This window comes from Lichenostomus cassidix, chromosome 12 (assembly GCF_008360975.1).
Source record: "Lichenostomus cassidix isolate B80296 chromosome 12, HeHo_3.0, whole genome shotgun sequence".
Lineage (NCBI taxonomy): Eukaryota > Metazoa > Chordata > Aves > Passeriformes > Meliphagidae > Lichenostomus > Lichenostomus cassidix.
This window is the reverse complement of record NC_139493.1, coordinates 17800805-17823122: the sequence shown is the minus strand read 5'-3', so window position 1 is coordinate 17823122 and position 22318 is coordinate 17800805. Positions and strand designations below refer to the sequence as shown.

Below are 22318 nucleotides of genomic sequence, written 5' to 3'. Positions count from 1 at the left end.
TGGTTTTAGGGATGCACTGGTATGGAAAGCCCTGGGCAGCCCAGCCAAGTTCTGACCTGCAAATCATTCCCTAGTTCTGCCTCCAATTCCAACTCCAGTTCCAACTGCAATTGCACCTCCAGCCTGTGGGTAACAACCCAAGGATGCTCAGGCTGTCCCTATTTTAATCCCAGCCATTAAACCTGACTGCACGGCGAGCAAGGGTCAAGTTTAAAGGTTTCGGTTTGAAAGGAAGCACAGTGATGTGGAAAGCAGAAACTCCCAGCTTCCATCAGCTCGGGCAGCTCCCCAGATGAACTGCATCCAGTGGAAACAGGCTGAGTGCTGACAGGGGAGTTTCCCACAGCTTCCAGTGGCCTTCGGAGCCAGGAGTGTCATCAGGGGCTCCTGCCCAGGCTGCACTGAAAGAGCCAACTGGGATTCAAATAAAAAACCCCCAAAAATGTTCCACAGACCCCAAATTAAAGCCAGATGTAGAAAGAGCAGATGCCTGCAATGCAGTGTCATTTTGAGATAGGGTAGAAATGCTTGCTGGTGTTATTATTTATTAATTGTCATGTAGAATATTTTTAATTTCCTGATGCAGCTTATGTTAAAGAAATAGGTGTTCTATTGACTAAAAACGCTGCAATTAGTATCAAATTTAAACCACATCTAAAAATGCTGCAAGTAGTATCAAATTTAAACCACACTAAATCTGTATTATAATATTTTGCTCAACAGCACAGCCCTGGAAGAGGAATTAAACAGAATTAAACAAAAGATTTTCAGGAAGTGAAAAGTCTCCCATATCTCAATGCAAATTGTATTCCTTAAACCTGGGCAAACACACTCTGTGCTAATAATTTGGGGGAGTTTTCATGGAAATTCAGGCCATTCCAAAAATTGTGTATTTAATAGTCACTCCCACGGAACAGGCACAACTTACCCAGATTTGCTTTCAGGGAAACTCAAAACTTAGAAGCAATTTCTCATTAAAGCAGTTTTACACACACATCATGAGAGCAGCTAAGCATTTAGGTGAATGACAAGTACAGAATAATAATTAAAAAGGTTCCTTTAAGAGCAGCATGACAGTTTTTCTGACCACAACAAAATACTTTTAGCAAAAAGTTCAATTAAATGCTCTTAATGAATTTTAACAGTGAACCTTTTAAGAAAAAGCACCAGATTGAGTAGTTTCCCTGTCAGATGCAGGTTTATTAGTAAAATATCAGGGATTTTATATATGGAATTACAACCCAATTATGATGTTACAGAGTAAATATAAGGTTGGATGACATCTAACTTTACAAGTCTATTTTCTTTATAGTTCTGGAACAGCACTGGACAAATTTTAATAGACAGGAGGAAAGGAAAATCTGCAGTTACCAGAGCCATTTTTATGGTCTCCAAACGCACCAATAATCCACAAAATCTCTCTGAAGAGTTGGAGTGGAGAAAGGCACAGAACTTCACAAGAGAAAAATGAAATATTCCCATCACGAAACAGCCCATCCACACCTTATGAAACCTCTCCCTGCTTCTGCTGCAGGCTTTAGAATGGAACCAGAATATCTCCAATCAAAGGAGCAGCAATCTTAGCAAATCGAATGGCTCCATTTTAGGGGACAATTTCTGCCAAGAGCAGCTCCAGAGCAGCCAGAAACCTGAAAAAGCATTTTTGCAGACCTCACACTCCTCAGCTGCAGCGTGAGAAAAAGGAGCTCAGAATACAAGAAAATAATGAGCTCAAGATAGTAGAATAATTCCACAGAAAAGATCTTAAAAACACTCTCTCGTGCACCTAACAAAATTAATTTTTTTTAATTTAAAAGTTTTTAAATTTCTCTTTCTGGGACTTACAACCCAGATAATGAACTGAGACTTGTGGAGGAGCACAAAACAACCTCCTTGTTTTTCAGAGCCAACAGTGGCAACATGGAATAAAGAATAGGTTTTTAATCCAAAGCAAGCAAGAGTGCTCCAGAATCTCCAAATAATCTGCCTGTCAGCCCTTGCCATTCACAACCACAGATTCATCAACTATTAGACCACTTAATCCTGCTAAAAGAGAGGAATTTCCCCCAAAATATAGCAATACTACAGGGACTCAATCAAGTAAACTCTCTGGTTTTCTGGTAGTTAACCTAATTCGAAAGCATTAGCTCTGCACATACTTTGTGTGTCAGATTTTCCACCTCTGAGCACTGATTTCACTGCAGAAACCTCACTGAAGAACCCCAGGATTTTTGCAAGGACCCTAATTCTGGGGTTTAAGCAAAACTTGGAACTTGAGGAAGTTGCAATAAACTCACAGCAGACTCTACATTTGGTAGGATATCTAAAACTTCATTAACAAACACCTCTACACATTGTGGAGCTGCAAAAGGGATTAATTGATTAAGATCTGCAAAATAATACATGACTAATTGTAATTGCTTCTACATTTTATATTAGCAGCCTAGACACTGAAAGTCAGGCCTGGCAATCAGACTAGAATTATTCTTACTGTTAATGGGTTGAAAGATGCTTGTTTTCCTTTCTTAGATCTCTCTCAGGTATGTATTTCAAATGTTTCTAGTATGAGCAGGCTGATTTAAGAATGCATTAGGTATTTTACTGTTCATGTTTCCAGCATCTGTTATTTTAAAAGGTTAAAACATGAAACAGAGAGCCAAGTCATCATTATCCCCTCAAAACCTTATTAAGCAACACTGTGCTGCCCTTTGCAGCTGAGAAAACAGCTCCAGCACTGGCACAGGCTGCAGTGGCTGAATAACCACTGCTCAGCTCCAGAAACATCCCTGGCATACAGCTATGCCACAGTTAAATTATGATCTAGAAGGGCAGAGATATTGGCAGAGGGAGGATGGAATACAAATCATGGTTAAATACAATATTAGGGCACTTACCTGCTACATTTTTCATGGAGCACATTCAGTATCACAACTCAGTATTGAGTTATAACAGTGCTGCAGCCCAATTTCCTCCCACGTTCCCCTTTTTGTCACTGGGCAAATAAACAGCATTGTTTCCCCCATATTATTATCCATCAAGCAGCATAATTACATTTTAACTGACCTAAAATTGCAATTGATTTCCTTATGCCACACAAGTCGCTTGCTTCCTTTAAAAGCAACTTTAAAAACCTAGATACAGAGAATTCCAATTAATTGAAGAGAGCGTCTAAATCATTGTGTCAATCAATCTGTAAATCAAATGCCACTGCTCCATTCTCTCAGGGATTCATTTGATCACAAGGTTAATTCTTAACATCCAAATCTGATTTGCTTACCTCAGCAGCCTGTGTCTCCTGGTGTAATAAAGTTAGACCTGTCAAGTCTTCCAAGAAGGAATGTGAAGAATTAAAAACTTTAGCTAGGAAATTGAACCCTTCTCGTTCGTACTGCTCGAGGACCTGCCAAATAAACAAACAGAAAAGAGGTTCAAATCTAATATCCAAATCAGGATTCATTATGGGATTTGGGTCACAAAATAAAGGCACAATCTTCCTGAACACTCAGAAAATGAGTGTATATTGCAAATATACAGCTTTTTGGTAGAGGTATGATTTTTAAGGTACAAATTACAGAGAACAGAACAATCATTTTTCCCAACTCCATTTGTGAAGTGAAGAAAGGTGGGAGCAAGAGGGAAGAGAAGTGAGGTTTAAGATTTCCTGGTTTAAATACATTTTTAAGCTTATAAGAAGACAGATGATAGGGCAAGGAGGAAAACTTGGCTGCAAAGCCATGAAAGGAGCATTTGAGTTGCACAAAACACAGTAAAAGGCTGTGTTCAGTTCCAGTGGATCAGCTCAGGGGAAGAACCATGCTGGGCCAGCCTGGAAAATTCCCCCAGTAGGTGTCCAAGCCCAACATCCTCCCAGTCCCCAGAGATCCATGGTTCTGAGCCCACTGGATCTCAAAGCACTCTCTATTTGCCTGCTCTAATGTTCCCAGGTTATTTTTTATTTGGACAACCTTACACACTCCTACAAGAACAGTGAGCTTTTAGCTTATGTTCCTCTCAGTCCCTGGCCATGAAGAATGTGATTTTGTGCAGTTTTAGGTAAGTATTTGCCAGGCTGATTTCAACCCAGTGCAATGGGGATTGAGGGAAGAGACAATAAATATCAAACATGAACACAATTCTCCACGTTTGGTGACAGCAGGCAGTCAGAAACTGGAAGGAACTTTGCACTGAGCAATCCCAGTATCCATTGTTTTTGTATCTTTGTTCCAAGTTCTGATCATTTAATACTCTGCTCTCCCAGCTGATGCATTCCAAAGAGCTTTTCCTCCAGAACCTCATGGAGCAGAGCAGGATGGATGCAGGGAGCTCAAAGCCACACCAGATTTAAACACAAAGGAGCAGAATGGATGACACTGGTGATGGAGAGGCAGGAAAGGATCACCAGGGTCAGCCTGGGTCCAGAAGAAGCAGGATTTTCCTAAGAGTGGAAATAGTTCCATTAGAATTCAACAAACCTTACTCTCAACAATCTTATTCCTTCCTAGTTTAACAATGCTTAGTGGTCTATCATAGTCAGAAATTAAAAAAGAAAAAAGGATTTAAAAAAAACTACTGGGAGCATTTCTTGGTATTTTTCTTGGGTTTTTTTTTTATTCCTGAGATAAACAAAGTAACATGAATGTTCACAATGTGATGCAGAGAGCTGGACAACTTCAGCATTTCATTTCAGATGACTGAATCAATTTTGTAATTATACCATATTTTAAAAAAATAATCAGTATTATTCACGAAATATGGTATTATTTCACTGTGGATTGCTACATTAATGACTATTCTGGGTTTCAAAATTCTCCTGAAACAACCCCAGTGCAGCAGCCCCTTGCATCTGGCTCTTTGTGGAGCATTCTACAGACACCAAATTCTAACTTTCCTGTGGGAATTCCTCAGGCTGGCAAGGTTATCCAACACCCTCCTTTTCCTGTAATTGGGTGGAAGCACAACCCAGAGCTCAGCTGGCAGATTTTTGGTGATGCAGGACAGATTAGAGCTCATGGCCCACTGAAACCATCCCCAGCCTTAATTTAAAGTATTACAGCACCTCAGAGAAACGCAGCGACAACACCAGGCAGATATTCTGGTCTCTGCCCAGAGGTAAAGCTCGTTCAAAGCTGTAAACCACCTTGGGCTATGCAAATATTATGAGCAGGGCAGGGACTGAGAGCAGCTTTCTGTACACAGCTCGTCCATCAAGCAGCCCTCAACCCTGCCTGGGTTGTTACTCAGCGAGCTCTGCTTTGATCCTCACTCCCAAAAACCGGGGCTGGAGGCTGCAGTGAGAATTTCCAGGTGCTGCTTCCCCAGGGAGGGCACAGCCCCAGATGCCAGGGTGCTGAGTGTGACGTGCCCTGGTTTATCTCAGCGCTGGGCACGGCCTGCCCACGGCCCCTGCCAGGGCCTGGAGGATTGCTGAGCTCCCCCAGGAATTGCTGAGCTCCCCCAGAGCCACAGACACCCACCCTGGGCAGCCCTGGCTGGGCATGGAGCACCTGCAAGAGCTGACATTAAACCCAAGGGCCCGTTGTGCTGTCATCACCAGCAAGTCTCCCACTGAGTGCCTTTGCAAGTATTAACATTAATAAAATATTAATAAGATCACAGATCCATGAGTTGCAGGTACACTGATTTTAGACCTTGTGAGCTGTAGATTATTTTGTTGGGTACAAGTGGTAGAACATATCAATATGACCAAATCTACTGCTATGGAAGGATTTAACACTTATTTCCCCCCTGTAGCAACACCACTGTGCAGCAGTGACTTTCCATGGTGCCACAATGGCAAATTCAGGCTTGGATACCAAATCTGACTATACACATACTATCTTAAAAACCTAAAGCACAACAATAAAGAACATTTTTTCTTCTAACAGCAACTACAGAAGCCTGAAAAGCTGCATTAAAAAGTGTACTTGCTGATTATAATGACTTATTTTTTTACAATGGGAACAGCCTGCTGAGTAGAAGTATTTGTTAACTTGTCTTAAATCCAAAATTCTGCCACAGGAGCCAACAAACATCCTATCAGGGAGCCCAAGGATCACCTGCAGCACCACATTTGCTCCCTGAGCAGTGGTGGTGCCATTAAAGAAGATACACACTAGAATGAAATCCTTTTAATATAGGCACTGACTGGGAGAACATTTTGTCACCCTCAGGGACTTCATTTCCCAATTGAGATGATTAAAACTTTCCAGCACCACAAAAGGGAGGAACACCATTAAGCTGCCCACATCTACCCTTTCCTACACCAATTCAGTAGCAGTTTTTCCCTGATAAAGGTAACAGGGCCCAGATTTGTTCTGCAGCCAGTGAATGGACCTCAGAAAGGGAAAAAAGAATGAGGCAAAATAAAGTTCATCTCAGATTCCTGTGCCAGGAGACCACACAGGGAATAATCACACAGGAATAGAGCCAGTCTGGACAACAAATAGACACAGAATAATTCTAAAAAATGTTTCCAGATTTAATAAGTGACCAATTTGCTGTTGCATGGAAAGGAAATTTTCTCCTATTTAATCATGTCCAGCAGAGCCCAAAGGCCCATGGCTGGCATGAATTTGCTTTTGCCCTTCTGAAGAATTCCCTTTACTGCTAAACACCACCCTTGGTCCCACTGGGATCCTCCTGAGGAACAGCTTTACAGGAGGAAAACACTTGAGAGATACTATCATTTTTATTATTATTGATCTCAAAGCTGTTACTGTCTGACCACAGCTGTAAAAAATCCCACCTGAATTTTTCAGGGAATAAATATGTCCAATAAATAAATAAACAGTCGTTCAGTGACATGGCACTAAGCAGCAATTCCTTTTCTGAAGCAGGAAAAAAACTGTAAAAGCACAACAAAAAGAACCAGAAACATACAATTCTTGCACCCAGCGTGGCAAGCTGGAGCAGGAAAGATTTTTGAGGAACACTTATCTTTTCCTCACTTGCAGGTCGATTTTCAGAGCTTTGGAGAGCTGGAAAGCACCAATTCCTTCTGTGTTCCATGGCTGCCCCAAGCACTGCCAGGAGAACCCACATTTTCACACCACCCTCTCCTGACACAAGCAAATCTCTCCAGTCTTGTCCCAGTCTTCATTTCACACATCGAGCTGTGGGTGCACATCCTCACAACAGCCCCAAATTCAGGCCCTGCCAAAGATTTCTGAGTAAATGATACCCACTAACCCATTTCATGAGCAATCTTGTTATCCTGGCCTGTTTACTGAAGTTAAAAAAGCCCCAAATCTCATGGCAGGAGGAAAAGAAAATACAGGCTGAGAGTAAAAGAGCTTGCTTTGAAATGAGAAACAGATGTGCAGCCTTGGTGTTATATTCTTTTTAACAGTGTTCTGCACAAAGAAGTCTCAATTGCTGGGTAGGAAGACATTCAGAAAGAGAAATCTGGCTCCAGGATTGCTTTAGAGCACAAAAGTTAATATCTGGTGAAGCAAAAATACAGAAAACAAGCTCCTAACCCAAAGAAATTGGCTACTGATGCAAAATTGGCTCTTGTTTTAGTTCTGTCACAGAAATGTAAAACTTTTTTACCATTATTTACATTTGGTTTGGCTTTTTTTTTCCTTCTCAAAGTAGTTTTCATCTGTAGGGCTTGAAACAGTGCTGTTCACTCTCCAGGAAAAAATAAAATGAGGAATGAATGCTACCAGCTGGATTATTGACACTAAAGAAGATCTCTGGGTAACTCATCCCCCAAAAAGGAGAGTGCTGTGTTTTACACTCTTCCTGGATTTAAACCCTTCCCTCCCACAAAGGGGGCAAATCCTTCACTAAACGTTTCACAGTCCCCAAAAATCACAATATTCAAGGTTCTGTTTAGAAATTTGACAGGCTTGGATATTTTTTTCTTTTTTGCACACTGTTAACTCCCTGGTTCTCACAGACCATACAGAAAGGGCAGAAAATTACTGTTTACTTGCTGGAAAGAAACATTTGGAAAATAAGACAGGCATGAAAAAGTCTTGCCAGTTGCACTCTTCAAAATCAGTTTACATTTGTTAAAATGGCAAATTTAATGAAAGACAAAAAGGCTGTGAAGAATCCTCCTAAATAAGAAGAGAATAAGCTGAGCCATTGGGACCTTGGGTGCTGCTAATGTTCAACATTTTACCACACAAGCCATAATTCTGATTTCCTTTAAAAAATCCTCATTCCCAGACTCTTGCCTTTTCACGAAATTCTCCATTTTTAGTGCCATTTGATCCTAAAAAGCCATAAAGAGAAGTCTAACAAGGTGATGCTGTAACACAGCTATGAAAAAGAATGCAATAAAATTGCACTTTTCTGAGGATCAGGTAATGATTTTTCAGGGACTCAGCTCAAGGGTTTGGAACAGAAAAATCTGACATTATTACACGAACAGAGAAAAGATAATATTCCAAAAATGACTTTAAATGTGTGTGCATTCACACACTATTAAGTTTTAAGGACAAGACCCCAGAACAAAGTTGTGCAGAAAGCTGTGCTCCAGGTGTGCACTGAACAAGGCCATGCTGGAAATACTGGGAACTTATAAAGCACAAGGCAAAAATGGCATCATTTTGGGCTCATGTCCAAATCATTAAATCACTCTCTGCATATACACAAGTCTCTCCTTCCCATACTCAGTATGAAAAATGAAAGCAAATCAGTATAAAACCTTAACTAAACCAAGTAAAAGGTGCTGAAAAATCATTTAAGGAAGAGATTGCTGGTTTAATTGAGGGTAGGAAAGGAGTGATACAAATGTGCTTTGCCTGTTGCTATCTCCTACCCTGACTTTGAATTGCAATGGACAGAAAATGGAGAATTAACTTCCTGAAGAATCAGTTCTGAAAGCTCTCAACAGGATTGTTTTAGCTTGGGATTTTTCAGTTTCTTTTGAGTAATGAAAAGGAAGAAAGTGGAGATCTTAGAAATTTAAGAAATGTCAGTTTAACCATGGTCTTGTCAACGTTTGGTTCTGGGGAGCTGCATGCATTCTTTTTTGGAATAATCTTGATGTCCTTCATCAAGTAACTGTTTTCTCTGATATGAACTGACAGATAAAACTGCAGGATTTCGATTTTAGCTGCTCTCGCCTTTCTTAAATATTTGCCCCAAATTATTTTAAATGTAACAGCATCCACAGATCCCAGCCAGCCTAAGGAAGTTTTACTGCACAGCACACAAGCTGAAGGCATTCTCTGCCTGCAAACAGGAATACAGAGAAGTGAAAGGGAAGAAAAAGACAAAGAGAGAGCCCAAGAAAATCAACATCTCCATTCCAGAGACTGAGAAAGAGGAACAAAAGGGTTTTTTCTTGGAGCCAACCCCATGAGATGCTGAGTCCTGACCCCTGTGAACACATGGCTACACCCTTCAGCCAGCTCCCAGCCACCCCCTGCTCACTGCACGTTTTCCCCCGGATGGATATTTACAACTCTATTTATCCCCACTCTGCTTCCTGTCCAGAATTGCTGCTGATGAGCTCATCAGCAGTTCCAGCATGCTTGGCTGCAGCTCCTTCTGGCATCAGTCACCCTCTATTGTGCAGGCAGGCAGAAAGCCCTGCTCCTTCCCAGGCCCAGGCAGCATTTATATCCTATCAAAACAGTCCCAAGGTGTAGAATTGCCTTTAAGACCACTTCTTACCACATCTTTAAAAACCTGAAATATTCCCAAGCATATACAGCATACATTGTATGGTTGCTACTACGGGTTTTGTGGAAACACTGAATTAAACTCGTGGATGGAAATGAGGAACCAAAGTTATTTCGATCCACGCTCCATAATTCCATGGGATGGGAAGAGCAGAGGTTCCCAGTGACACCTCCAGCCTGGTGTTTGACAGCTCCTTAGCAGGACTTGAGGATGAGATCAGTGGAATGCAAGGCATCCTCAGCAAAGCCCTGAAATCACAAGGCACCTTTGCTAGAGGAAATCCTAGCGAGAAAAAACCATGAATTCTCATACTGCTTCATCATTTCCACAGGTGAGAGAAATGCCAGTTATGGGATCTAATCCTTGCCCATGAAGTCCACCCTTGACCATTTGGGGCTGGATAATGTTTTATCCATGCACCTGGAGCACATCCTCAGCTCTGCCCTGCAGGAGCAGCACCACTGCCTGCAGCACCCCTAACGCTGGCAGGGCAGCAAGGATACTACCCCAGCGTGTAAGGAAATAATTCTTCTCCCAGAAAAGCAATGCCTGGTGCTGAAAGAGGCTCTGGCTGCTGCACAAATGGGTTTTACAAAGGCAGGAGTGGCCCGGGGCTGATTGCAGGCAGCTAGGAGGCAGCAGTGACTGGGTAGTGCCCATGGAAAGTCATTTATTCCATCCAGCCTCCCCTGCCAGCAGCACTCCAGCCATGAGCAGATCTGTCAGACTCTGAGCACCCTAAACTCTACTGCCTCAGGCACAAAGTGCTGCTGCTCAGTACTTCCCAAACCTACATCTCCAGCTTCAAAATCCATATTTTGTAGACTATTTCAGAGCAGAGGGTTTTATTGTCTGGGTGTGCTGAAAGTTCTATGCAAAACAGCACTGGAGAAGCAACAGCATTTTCTTCAAAGCCATATTTACTGGATATCATCAGTTTCTGCTATTTTACCAGATTTTGAAATTAAATTATCTCCACTCTTTTCCAGTTTCAAAGAAAATAGAAGTAATTCAATAACGACAAATATGTCAGCACTGTAAATATGTGGGAATATTGAATAAAAATCAAACTTAACTTAAACTGTTCAAATATATTTGCAAACAAAACCAGTTTTCCAATAAAGCAAGGCTGGGGATTAGTTAAGTTTAAGAAAACAGGCATCAGGGTAGACAGGCACCTGTCAAAGACTGCAATGAGAATGCAGAAAAACGTGAGAAACAATGATAATAATTAAAATAGAAAAGTCCATGAATATGCACTGAATCCTTGGAATAACAATAAACATGGGAATAGAAAGCACTAGGCTGCAAACTTGCAAAAATCTTACAGAATTAAAAAGTTGAACTACAAATTACTCATATCCAGCAAAATAATCAACTGATCTGAGTTCCAGATGGAGTCCTAGAGAATGAGGGTTGGAACTGTTCCTACACTCAGCAGTGCTGGGATGAACTCCACCATCATCATCCCAGCACCACACACTGAATATTCCTGAGTTTTAATCCAGTTCAGTATTCTCCAGGTTTGTTTTTGCAGCTCTTGCAGGCAGATATTTCAAGCCAAAGTGTTTTAGCTCAGTTTGGTTTTACCTGACAGAAAAGGAAACTGTAACAGCTTCACAGAGATGACAAGATAGCACCCAGCTGCCATTGATAATTAAAAATGACATTCTAGGCACAGGTAGATATTGAACATGTCAATAGCAGATAATTGCAGTGATGTTGTCTTTTTCCTGATTGATAGTCCTTTACTTTGTACTAATTGCAGTTAGAATGTCATTGAATTGGAAGAAGAAATATTGGAGAAAAAAAATCCAAACAAAAAACCTTTTAAGACCCATAAAATTTCGTGTAAATGCAACAGAAATACAACCTGTCAGAAATATGATTCCATTGTTTTAAACAATGGAAGGTTTCTTCTTTCCCTTAAACCCTGAAATGTAACAATGGGAAAATTCATTTCTCTGCCACCTTAAGAGTAAGAAAAGTACCACATTGAACTCAGAAGGCTGAAAATATGCCCAGGTGTATTAATGATGCATTCCTCAAGTCTCAGTGAAATCTCTCCAATATTAATACAGAGACTGCACTGTACAGACTCTTGTCAAATGTTCACATATGGAAATCCAGGAAATAAGGGAAGTTCAAAATGGATTCAAAATGTTTCATTGACTTCGTGTTACAGCACAGCTACAGAAATAACTCTTTTAAAACATTCTCTTCAATTTTTGAAATGTTCATTCCTGAAGGACAAACATTTCTCCTCATTTCCTTCATCATTTCTGCAAGCTCTGCAGGAGATTTTTTTGGGTTTTTAAGTACAGGAAAGACCAAGGCTTTTTTCCCCCCATGACTTTTACACCAACACAATACTTGAATTGAGAAATGCTCAATATAAAAAGACTCAGAGGAGTTTCAGTGACAGATCATACCCTGCCACTGGGAGAAAACAAATAGGAGTGTCTTAGTGCAGTTAGGGCAAATCTGCAGGGTCTGGAATCCAAATAAAAATTATCTCAACGGAAAAACATCAGTAAGCGACTGAATCTTTCAGGTTGCTGTCATGAGTGATCAGAACAATTTCAAATAAAATTGCATGCACAGCAGTTAGCAGAGGAGAACAATGAAAGCATTGTTAGGCTCCACGATGATAGATTTCAAAACTGAAACACTCATAAATAACTTACGCAACCCAAGCACTCAGTAAATGTCACAGCAAAAGTGTTTCGTGTATTCCTGGGATGGCAAAAAGGGAAAACATCTGCGAGGGCAGGGCAATATCCTGACTGAAAACAGAAATTGGAATAGAATGCCTGCAATCCCATTCCTGATCCCAGCAAATGCCCCTTCATGACATGCAATGAAACTGAAAAACATTCAGCATTAACTCAAAAAGATCACTCAGAGCTTTAAAAGCCACTTTGGCAGCTCAAGCTCCCAGCACACCAAGCAGAGAGTTGGGAAAGAACTCAAAAATTAGCAGAGATATCAATGCTGATTTTTATAAATTCATCATGGGCATAATTACACTGAGAATGACTGTAATAGGGGAAGGAGAAAAATCTCTTTAAGGAGAATAAGTCGGCTCTCCAGCACATGGATGCTAAATCCTGACTCTGGAGGAAATGTGAGCTGTCTGTAAAACCAGAGGGAGCATCTCCACATCCAGGTGGGTTTTGTGACATTGAACTCTGCATCTCTGGGGTCTCCTTGTCCACTCCACAATGCACAAGAAGCACAGGGAAGCAATAACAAGAACATTTTCATTACCCTCATTAAAACAGAAACACTGGCAGTTTTGCATTAAAATCCATCCATATTTTAACATTCCTGTTCCAAGGCTTTAACCAGTCATCCACAAAGATCAGGTAGCACAGCATCAGGAGCACTTCACTCTTCCAAGGAATTGCAGTGCTTCTCACCATAATGTCATGAGAAAACAGCCTCATTTTGCTCCCAACAGGGTAAACAGGTCAATTAGCACAGGCAGTAATAAGCTAAACATCCTCTCCTGTAAGTGAAGCAGTTGTTCCAAATAAATCTCCTCCTGAAGAACTCTGGAGTCTCCCCTGTCAGTGCCAGAATGAGTTTGGCAGCAGAGCAGCTCTCCCTGCTCTCTCCAGTGGCAGGGCAGTGCCCTGAGCTCTGACAGGGATACTTGACATTCCAGCCCAGCTTCTGCACAACCAGAATAAGGCAGTGGGGGAATCATACAAGGCAAGTTTGGCCCAGAATAAAAATAGATTGGTTTGCTGCTGCGACCATCCCAAAATTCCTGAACAATTGCCTGCGGGAAGCTTCTCTGGCATGCAGCCTGCTCAGGACAGTTCTGGGTAAGGAGAAGTTGGCTGTCTGGACTCTGCAGCTTCAAAAGCAGAGAAATGAAGGAATGACTGAGTCCAAAGGAAAAGGACTCGAATCTCAAAACATGCAGATCATTAGCAGCTTCTCCTAAGTCCTCCAGCTGGACTGGATGGCTTCAGAATGTACCAGAATTCTTCTAAAATTCCTAATTCATTAGTTTTCTGTTTTAGGAGTTACAGAGTGACAAGAGCTCAAGAAGGAGAATGCTGACAAAAGCAAAACAGTGCCAGCAAATTCAATTATATCAGCAAAGCCACTTCTGTGCTGAAAATCTGAATCTACAGTAAAGCTGACACAGAGCAGGATGAAATTATGCTAAATTACTGTATTGAAAAAAAAAACCCCAAAACAAAACAAACCCTCACACAACAAACCAATATACAGACTGCAATTAAACTGTAATTGGATTTGTCATTTCAAAGTATTAGCATCAGATTTCCACATAATGCAGGGTGACATATTCTTATGCTAATAAATAGAAAGTTAGCAAAATAAACAAAGGCTGTGTTTCTACTGTAAGGAAATACGTGAGCCAATGAAGCAACCTTTTCAGCACACCAGTAATTCAATACCCAAACCACATGAAAAGTGATCTCTCTGGGAATAGCACAGCTGCTAAAATCCAAGTCAGTTTTTATTAAATCATCAAGTCTGTTTATGTAAAACGGGGCTCTCTTAAAATGACCTCCAAGAGGAAATGATTTGCTAACAAAAAATTGATACCCACACTGAATTTATCTGTTGGATGCACATTTTGATATTGTTTTTACATTGCAGCGTTTCCTGAATTGGAGATAAGAAGAAAATAAGAGAAAAAGAAAAAAACTTATTCTAACAATTGGAATTCTCAGGCTCCACCATCAAGGTTTTTTAGCTACTGCTGAGCTTTCAGCTCTTCAAGAGCGTAGATAAAACTGCCGTTATTTTTAGAAACATCCAAGTTTAGGGCTTCAACTTTTGAAGGGAAAAAGCACATTAAAAGTCCTTCAAAACTTGTCAAATGTACCCAGATAGCCCAGAGGAGAAAAAGGAATACTGTAGAAGGAGCTATTGTGCAAGTTCTCCAGAAGATGACAGTGCCCCATTATTTTTGATGGCTGTTTGAAAGGAGGACAAGAGCAGTGAAAGAACAGAAAGAACTTCTTGCAGGGAATCTCAAGGTACAGGAAAGTGAATGACATTAATGGCACTGCCCAGCAGTTCAAACCACGAGTCAAACCCTCTGAATCTTCCTACTGAGACATCCCAGGGAAAACTTCTGCAACTTGCACTCCATGGCCAGAAAAAGCTTGCCAGAGGCAACTTTTCAAGGCCACAGGAGGGGGAAACAATGCAAGAGCTGCCCCAGTGCTCTGGCAGGACACAGAGCCAAAAAACAGCTGGGAGCTCTGAGGTGACTCAGGACTGGCAGCACCAGCAGCAAAATGAACAATCTCATCAGTAAAGGAATGGTAAGAAGCAGTTTTTTCCCCTCAGTTGTTCATTATTTGTCTGTTTTGTATCACATACCAGAAATTTAGACCATTTTGCCTATTTGTAAAGACATTAAGGCTAAAGAGATGTTTATTCATCAGACATCAGAAAGGATTTCTTAAACAATCCCAATCTCATTCCTTCCTCCAAAGCTGAAAGATGCTGACAGTATTTCTGTGATAAACTTTTCAGAAATGCCTCGGTCAAACTCTGCTTGGATTCTTCAGCTGACGACAGCATTTATGTGGAAATAAATAGTGCAGCATGCTAAGAGGTGATGCCAAAGAAATTTGGAAAACAACTACAAAAAAAGGGTATGAGGGCAAAAGAACTTTAGCTGAAGTAAGGATTCCCATCCCTAAGAAAGTCAGAGAAAATGTCCAAAAGCACCCCCAAATTGACCTACAAATATATAAATAAAGCCCAGACGAACTCAGCCTTACCTTGGCTGAACAGGCTGTGCACTTATCAAATGCCAGGCTGACTGGAAGAACATTATCAAATCTGGATAAAAATCCCCGGATCTAGAAGATAAAAAAAAAAAAAATTACTTTGCTATTTTAAACATTTCCAAAATTCAACACGAACTGAATACATACATCCAATTAAAAGGATATCTATAATGTTCTAACAGTCACCCCCAGGAACACCTGTAGTACATTTATGCTAAGCACATATTACTGCTTTTTTATATACAAATAATAGCCCAACTTTCTAAATGCAGCACAATTTCACCAGAAATAGAGGCACAGCACCATCTGCAGTTGGCCTTTTTCTTTTTTTTCTTTTTCTTTTGATGATCACTTAAACACATTTTTCCCGATTTCTATAACCTATAATCTGAAAATTTCACTGCTGCGCATTCCTCAATTATGAAGTTAATATGATATGAGGGTAATTACATAATTTTAAAATTTCAGACCACTATTTCTGCTAGCAGAGGGAGCATTGAAAACACTTTGTAGCACGGTTTGGTTATTTCAACTCTGAACTCTTTGGAATATTGATCTTCCTTTTTATTCTGTGCTTTTCCAGGTCAATTACAATGAAGAGATGTCACAAAGACCAAAACTTAAGTAACTGCAATACAAATAATAATACCTTAATTTTGAAATTTCAAACTGAATTTTTTACAAAACTGTATCTTTAACACATCTGTAACTAGAGTTTGGGTTGAATAGAAGAAAATTGTGCTGATCTGTATCTAAAACTACATGAATATTTTGGAGAACTATAATAATTCTGAGTTGGCTGATTTGAATTGTTTTCAAACTCTGAAGAGATTTTAAAAGCGAACAAAGGTAACTTTGAGATGCTCATATTGTCAGCTCTGATGGAGAATAGATAAGTCAGGAATTGCTTTATTCACATAATTCCTGCTCCAAACAAATTTCAGCTAAGCAGGGAGCAGGAATTGTGTGTCCATGAGTAGCACAAACACAATGCCAGGAACACACTGCCTGGGCCTGTGTGATGGATTAGCATTATTTATATTTATTTTTTTAACAAACATTGAGAGTCACTCCTTTGGAGAATGGAATCAGATTTTCAGGAGACAAAGGCTGTGCTGATAAGCTCCCAGCTCCTAAACAAAAGCATTTCCCCACAAATCATATACCTGGTGAGGAACAAGTCCAAGAGAAGTGGGTGGTTCATTCATTCTGTCATCACTGCTGCTGGCCACAGCATAACCACTGCCAAAAACCCAACAGGGAAAATCAGAGCAAGACTACACACTCAACATTTCCAGTCAGCTCCCAGGCATTTTGCTGCAGCTCAGAACGTGGCAAGGAATCTGTGTGGAAAGTCTGTTTCATAGGAACTAAGGTTCAGTCTGAGACTTTTAACAGACCTTCAACTGCTAAGTCACCCTTTCTTTCACAGGATTTAAAGACAGGAAACAAGCCTCACTTTCAAGGTGCAGAATTTCAGAGGAATTTCTGTATCACACCTACTTCATTTCAAATAAGGTTTGCAATACAGGGCTTATCTGGAAGCCCCTAATGTGCCATATGTGGTTACAACAGCTCCTCATTCCACTCAAATATTGTTCAGCAAAGGAAAGCCAAGATCCACTAACAGCAACATTTTCTTCTTTTGAAATATTCTCAATTCTTTTCTACTGTTAAACTTGAGAGGAGAAGAGTGGAGAGAGAAGAGGAGAAGAGAGGAGAGAGAAGAGGAGAAGAGAGGAGAGAGAAGAGGAGAAGGTAGGAGAGAGAAGAGGAGAAGAGAGGAGAGAGAAGAGGAGAAGAGAGAAGAAGAGAAAAACTTAAGACTTGATGAATCACTTCCCTCAAACACTGTACATCACAACAATTTACAGACAACATTACACCTTACAGAATTGTCCTACATGAGGTGTAACTCCTCCCCCCTCTCTAAAGATTCTATTAAATTTGCCTTTTCTCAGAGAATAGCTGTTGAAGAGCAGCAGGGACTCACCCTTCTGGATGCTGCAGGACAGAAACCATCAGCTCCACTGCCAGGGCTCCAGCCACCATGGCCAGCCCAGGCCGGCTGACCGTGCACTGCTGGTCCAGTGTCCGATCCCTGGTGGACTACAAAGACAGACAATGCCAAAAGAAAGAAAAAAGGATCTCCAAAGTAACCACCTGCCCTGTACAAAACACATCTACTACTGTGCAATTAGTATCTGTGATCTTACTAAGCAAAATGAGCTGTTTCTTCACCCTGTGTACATCAATACAAAGCAGATCCCTTCCTGAAACACCACCAAAGCCAAATAAAAATTCAATTCACAACAAAAGAGAGATACAATCACCATGTGCAGAAGGTTCTACTCACATCCCCTGGTGCCACAACATCATTGCAGAAGTAGCAGCCCAGTTTATAGCCAGGGATATTTGAGAAGAGCGAGGATCCCAGAAGATCAGAAGGAGCAGAAGCATTGCTGAAACATGAATCACCAGATTCTTGCTGTTTTGGTTTCTTTAGGCCGTGTCTCATAACAACAAAAGTGTCAAATCCCAAGGCAGCATTGATGACCAACTGTGAACAATCAAGACAGAACAACAGATTTTAAGTGAGCCAAATGGGGAGGAGGGAAAAAAAAGCCTCAAGGTTTTATTCACCGTAAATGCCAAAAAACCCACACGCTGTAGATGGATGAGCAACCCATTAACTGCATATTTACCACCTCAGCTATAAACAACAGAGTTTCTGAAAGGTGCACAATTCCAGTTGTCAAGCACTTAGAAAAAACAAAACCAAAATAAAAGTCTGTTTCAGCAAGCCACAAGCCCTTGCCTTTTTCTGTGCCTTTCAGGGAAATCTGATCCAAATGAATGACTCCCTCTAGTTGTTACACAAACCTATGCACACTTGCTGACAAAAAAAAAAGTAACAGCAACTTCAAGCAATGAAATCCCATCTGTTATCCAAAACAATTTCTGCTCAGTAAGGAAAGCAATTAATGATTACTTATGGTCTTCATCTGCATCTGCTTAGTCACATGGGGAGCAGGAGCAGCTGTGCTGCACAATTCCTCTGTCCTCATTTTCCCCTTTGTCTCCACTTTGTGGCAAGTGCACAGAGCAATCTGAAGCTCTGTGGGATGAGCACAATATCAATATAATAATGACTGCAGCCAGTAAAATAGAAAGGAAGATAAATTGCTTTACACGCAGATACTTTTGACAGAAATTGTAGTGCAGCAGTTTCTCATTTTCCATTCTTATAGGCAGGAATTATTTAAAAGGAAAACTCTGAGGGAAAGCTCTCTCAAGAATTAGTCATCTTAATTAGCAAGCCTGTGAGTCTCATCATCATTGTCAGTATTTCAAATACTTTCTGGATATTCTCTTTCAACCTTGTAGTAGTTTATTTTTGCTCAGTGCTGAAGTGGAACCACACTGTTAAATCTCTGCAGGGCTGCAGCAATGAAAAGACTGAATCTTCTCCCTGCATCTACCTTTAAAACCTGAATATGGTGTTCCCACTTCCAAAAGATGAGTAAGAAACCATGGCTGATATTATCAGAAATTAATAATGTTGCTAAACAATTCCCACTGCAATCAGCTGTTTCTCTTTTCTCAGTTTACTGGCTGGTAACTATTTCAATCTAACTGATTGATCCTTCATGGAAAAAAACCCACCTGGTTTTGATAAAGAGACAATGGAAAAGTGTATCTTTTGGCATGCATTTAAAAAAATTAAACACATGCAAATGTTTACAAGTTCCAGTGCTCAGCAGGAACAGAGATTTACCATCTGACACAAGGATTTAACATTTGAGGGGTTTGTTTGTCTAAGATGATTGTTTTGGGGGAAAGATTGCAGGAATGGCAAAGACCATGAAGACAACTGAGTGATTAAGGGGGGAAACCAACTCTTACTTCTACCCATGGAGCTGTTTTTGGGCACTTTACACAAATTATCACTCACCATGTTCTTTATTTCCTCTGTGCCTGTTCTGAGACCTTGGGGAAAAACTGTGCAGTGCTTGAGATCTCCAGGTGCCATACAAAATCCCATTTGAAGCAGAGCTCTCACTAAATGTTTACCAACATAAAATATGAGCATTTGTTTGGACACCTTGAGATTTCCCTGCTGTGTTTGTTCAGTGACAGAGAATTCCATCTCCTCAGATCAAACTGATGCTTTCAAATCAGCCAACTGTGATGCAGACACACTGCACCACTGAGCAACAGAGAAATGTCACCAAAAATGTCAACAGTTATCCTCAAAATATGATTTGAATGCTGCAAGGAAAATGTAGAGGAGCTCTGCTGGCTAAGCAAATGTGGGAGGGAAGTTCTGGAGATCATAAAACCACTCTGTCCTGATTGAACCAAACAGGTCACATATAAAATATGCACATAAAACTGAATATATTGCTGAAAATTATCAACCATCATACATATGGAAGAGCAGGCTGGCACTGGCACTTCCCAGCTCAATAGCCAGCTTTGCAAATTCACTGTTTTTGTCATTGCTGTGCTGTTTTAAAAGCCAAAAGATTGCTGAAAGACCACATGTGCAAACTGCAGAAAGGGCAGGAGGATTAAGGAAGAACTGATGAAGTTATCAAGTTACACACACTTACACCTGAGGTTCTAATTCAGTGAAGCCCACACTGATCTCTCCACTGGCAAAGGGAAGTTCATTTGAGCCATAAGGACATATAAAAGCCCATTGCTCAGGGCCAGAAATGCACTTAAAACAAGGAAAGAATGCAAGAAATCAATGGATGAGTAGAATACCTTCCTCTTGCTGGCTGCAATGACAGCAGGCAGCCACCGACTCTCCCGAGTGTCCATCAGCAGGAAAACAACATCGTGGGCATCAATGAGCTCCTCAAGTTTGGCCACATCCTTGCGAGCCTGGGCCATTGTCACCTCCGAGAAATTCACGGGGTGGCCCGGCATGGGGATGCTCATGTTGTAACCTTCTGAGCTCTAGGGGGAGGCAGAGAGAACATCAGGTGTTAAAAAGGGAACCTCGGGACTGAATTACAGAATTCAACACAAACCATAGAGTAAAATTCCATTCCTGTTGGTGGAATTCCATACAAATCACAGAGTGCAAGTCCAACTCCTGTTTGTCAGAATGGCAGCTCTGCTCTTTCCACCTCTCTGGGTGTCAGTGCTGAGCACTAAAGCAGTGCTGAGGTTTCTCTGTGGATTTATCCAGAACAGCCCAACCTCTGGGAAAGGCTTCCCAGGCCTAGCAAATCCCTACAAGAACACAGTGGAACTGCTCCTCCTAATCCCAGGGGTTACAAACATCCCTCCAAAGCCAAGCAGCCACATTTACATATGATTAGGATCTGTCACACTTATCTAAAACCTTGTCCAGGATTCTCTTTCCAGCCCTTTCCCACTCGATTTGAACAGGCTGCAGTTGATGTTTCTGCTGCTGAACCTTGACTCAGTTACAGTCAGACACATGTGCAGCATCACACACTCTGCTCTTCATTTGCAGTTCCTTAGGAGAGGAACAAGAGCCCCAAACGATTTCCCTGTAATTCCCCCAGCCATGTGCAAACTTGAGACAGCAGAAAAGCACTTCTGAGCACAGAGCTTGGCTGTCTGGAGGTTTGCACTGTGCAGATGCTGGAGGAGTTTGTTCCTGTGGCAGAAACATTTCCCTCTTCCAGCCCCTTATTTGGGCAAGACATACTGAGAGCAAATATTGAGCCAAATCAGCATATCCACAATGCACAGACAATGCAAACAATTAACTCCCTCCTTTGGAAATATGTTAGCACAATCTGCCAGCCATCTGCTGCAAGGAAGAATGGATCCCTCATATATGTTACAGAGGCAAAAGCCTTGCCAAAGCCTCCCTAAGCAACTAACAAATTAAAAGGCAAAATGTAAAAGCTGCATGAACCAAGCAGAAAATTCCATGGGAAGAGAGGAAAGGAAGGTTGGTGGAATGTGCATTTGCACAACTCATAAATCCAGGTGAGTCAGACAGCCAGAAGGGTGAATATACATTCTGAACAGCATAAATATCCCTGAGGATAAACAGAAGCAGGCACAGTTAGCAGCTTGAAGAAATGAGTATGGCTAATTTCTGCATTAACCATACCAAAGGATACACCTTTTTTTTCCCCTTCTCCCCCTCTGTGCCATCACCACAGCCTTCCAGAAATTCTTGCAGGTGGTTTTCCTTTCAGTGTCATTCTCTCCTCCAAAAGGTTGTGGCAGGAACACAAAACCTAATCCATGCTGTACCTGAGCAGTGTATTCATGGGTAACTCATCAAGTCCTTGCTGCACAAGTGCTGATTTAGTAGATAAGCTCAACTGACACTGCTGGTGACTTAAAAGGGCAATTTTTGTTCAATAAGTTAAAACAATCTGGACATTAACAGCACAGAAAATGGTAATGAGGTTTGTAAAATACTAAATCTTACCAGAATTCAGAAAAAAGCTCAATCCAGGGGCTGTAGCTGTAGGAATACAGACAAGTCTGGCAGCTTCAACAATTTTATTTGAATAACTGCCCCTCAAATAAGAGGCACCACTCACCAGCCAAAGTGGCTGAGGTGCACTTTTGTAGCCAAATGCTGGCAAAAAGAGCTCAAAGGGCACATGGATATTATTTTAAGGAGGAGCAAACATGGATATATCCCCAAAGAAAGATCTTACCCATTCCATGGAATTCCAAAAGCTCAGGAGGCTCTACATGATAAAAAGAATTTTGCTTGACTGCTCACAGAAGGCCTGGATTTTAAGACCAGAACCTAACAGAAGTTTTAAAATGCCTCCAAATTATCCAAGACAAAATATTTGGTTATTATCTCATAAAGTATTATGATTACATACTTATATTGCAATTTGTGGTGCTACCATAATCTCCTCTCTTAT

At 41.0% G+C, this 22318-nt stretch overlaps 1 protein-coding gene across 3 annotated transcripts in view; it reads right to left on the bottom strand.

The window, feature by feature from the left end:
* ATG7 (autophagy related 7) overlaps positions 1 to 22318 on the bottom strand; it is a 79109-nt gene that overhangs the window by 44581 nt on the left and 12210 nt on the right. For all 3 annotated transcript variants that reach the window (XM_085073066.1, XM_085073069.1, XM_085073068.1), the window contains exons 13-18: positions 20205 to 20399; positions 17788 to 17991; positions 17425 to 17540; positions 16598 to 16673; positions 15423 to 15503; positions 3278 to 3400 (exon numbers count right to left, since the gene is read on the bottom strand). In XM_085073066.1, the coding sequence (XP_084929192.1) occupies positions 3278 to 3400; positions 15423 to 15503; positions 16598 to 16673; positions 17425 to 17540; positions 17788 to 17991; positions 20205 to 20399 (795 nt within the window). The remainder of the gene's footprint in view (positions 1 to 3277; positions 3401 to 15422; positions 15504 to 16597; positions 16674 to 17424; positions 17541 to 17787; positions 17992 to 20204; positions 20400 to 22318) is intronic.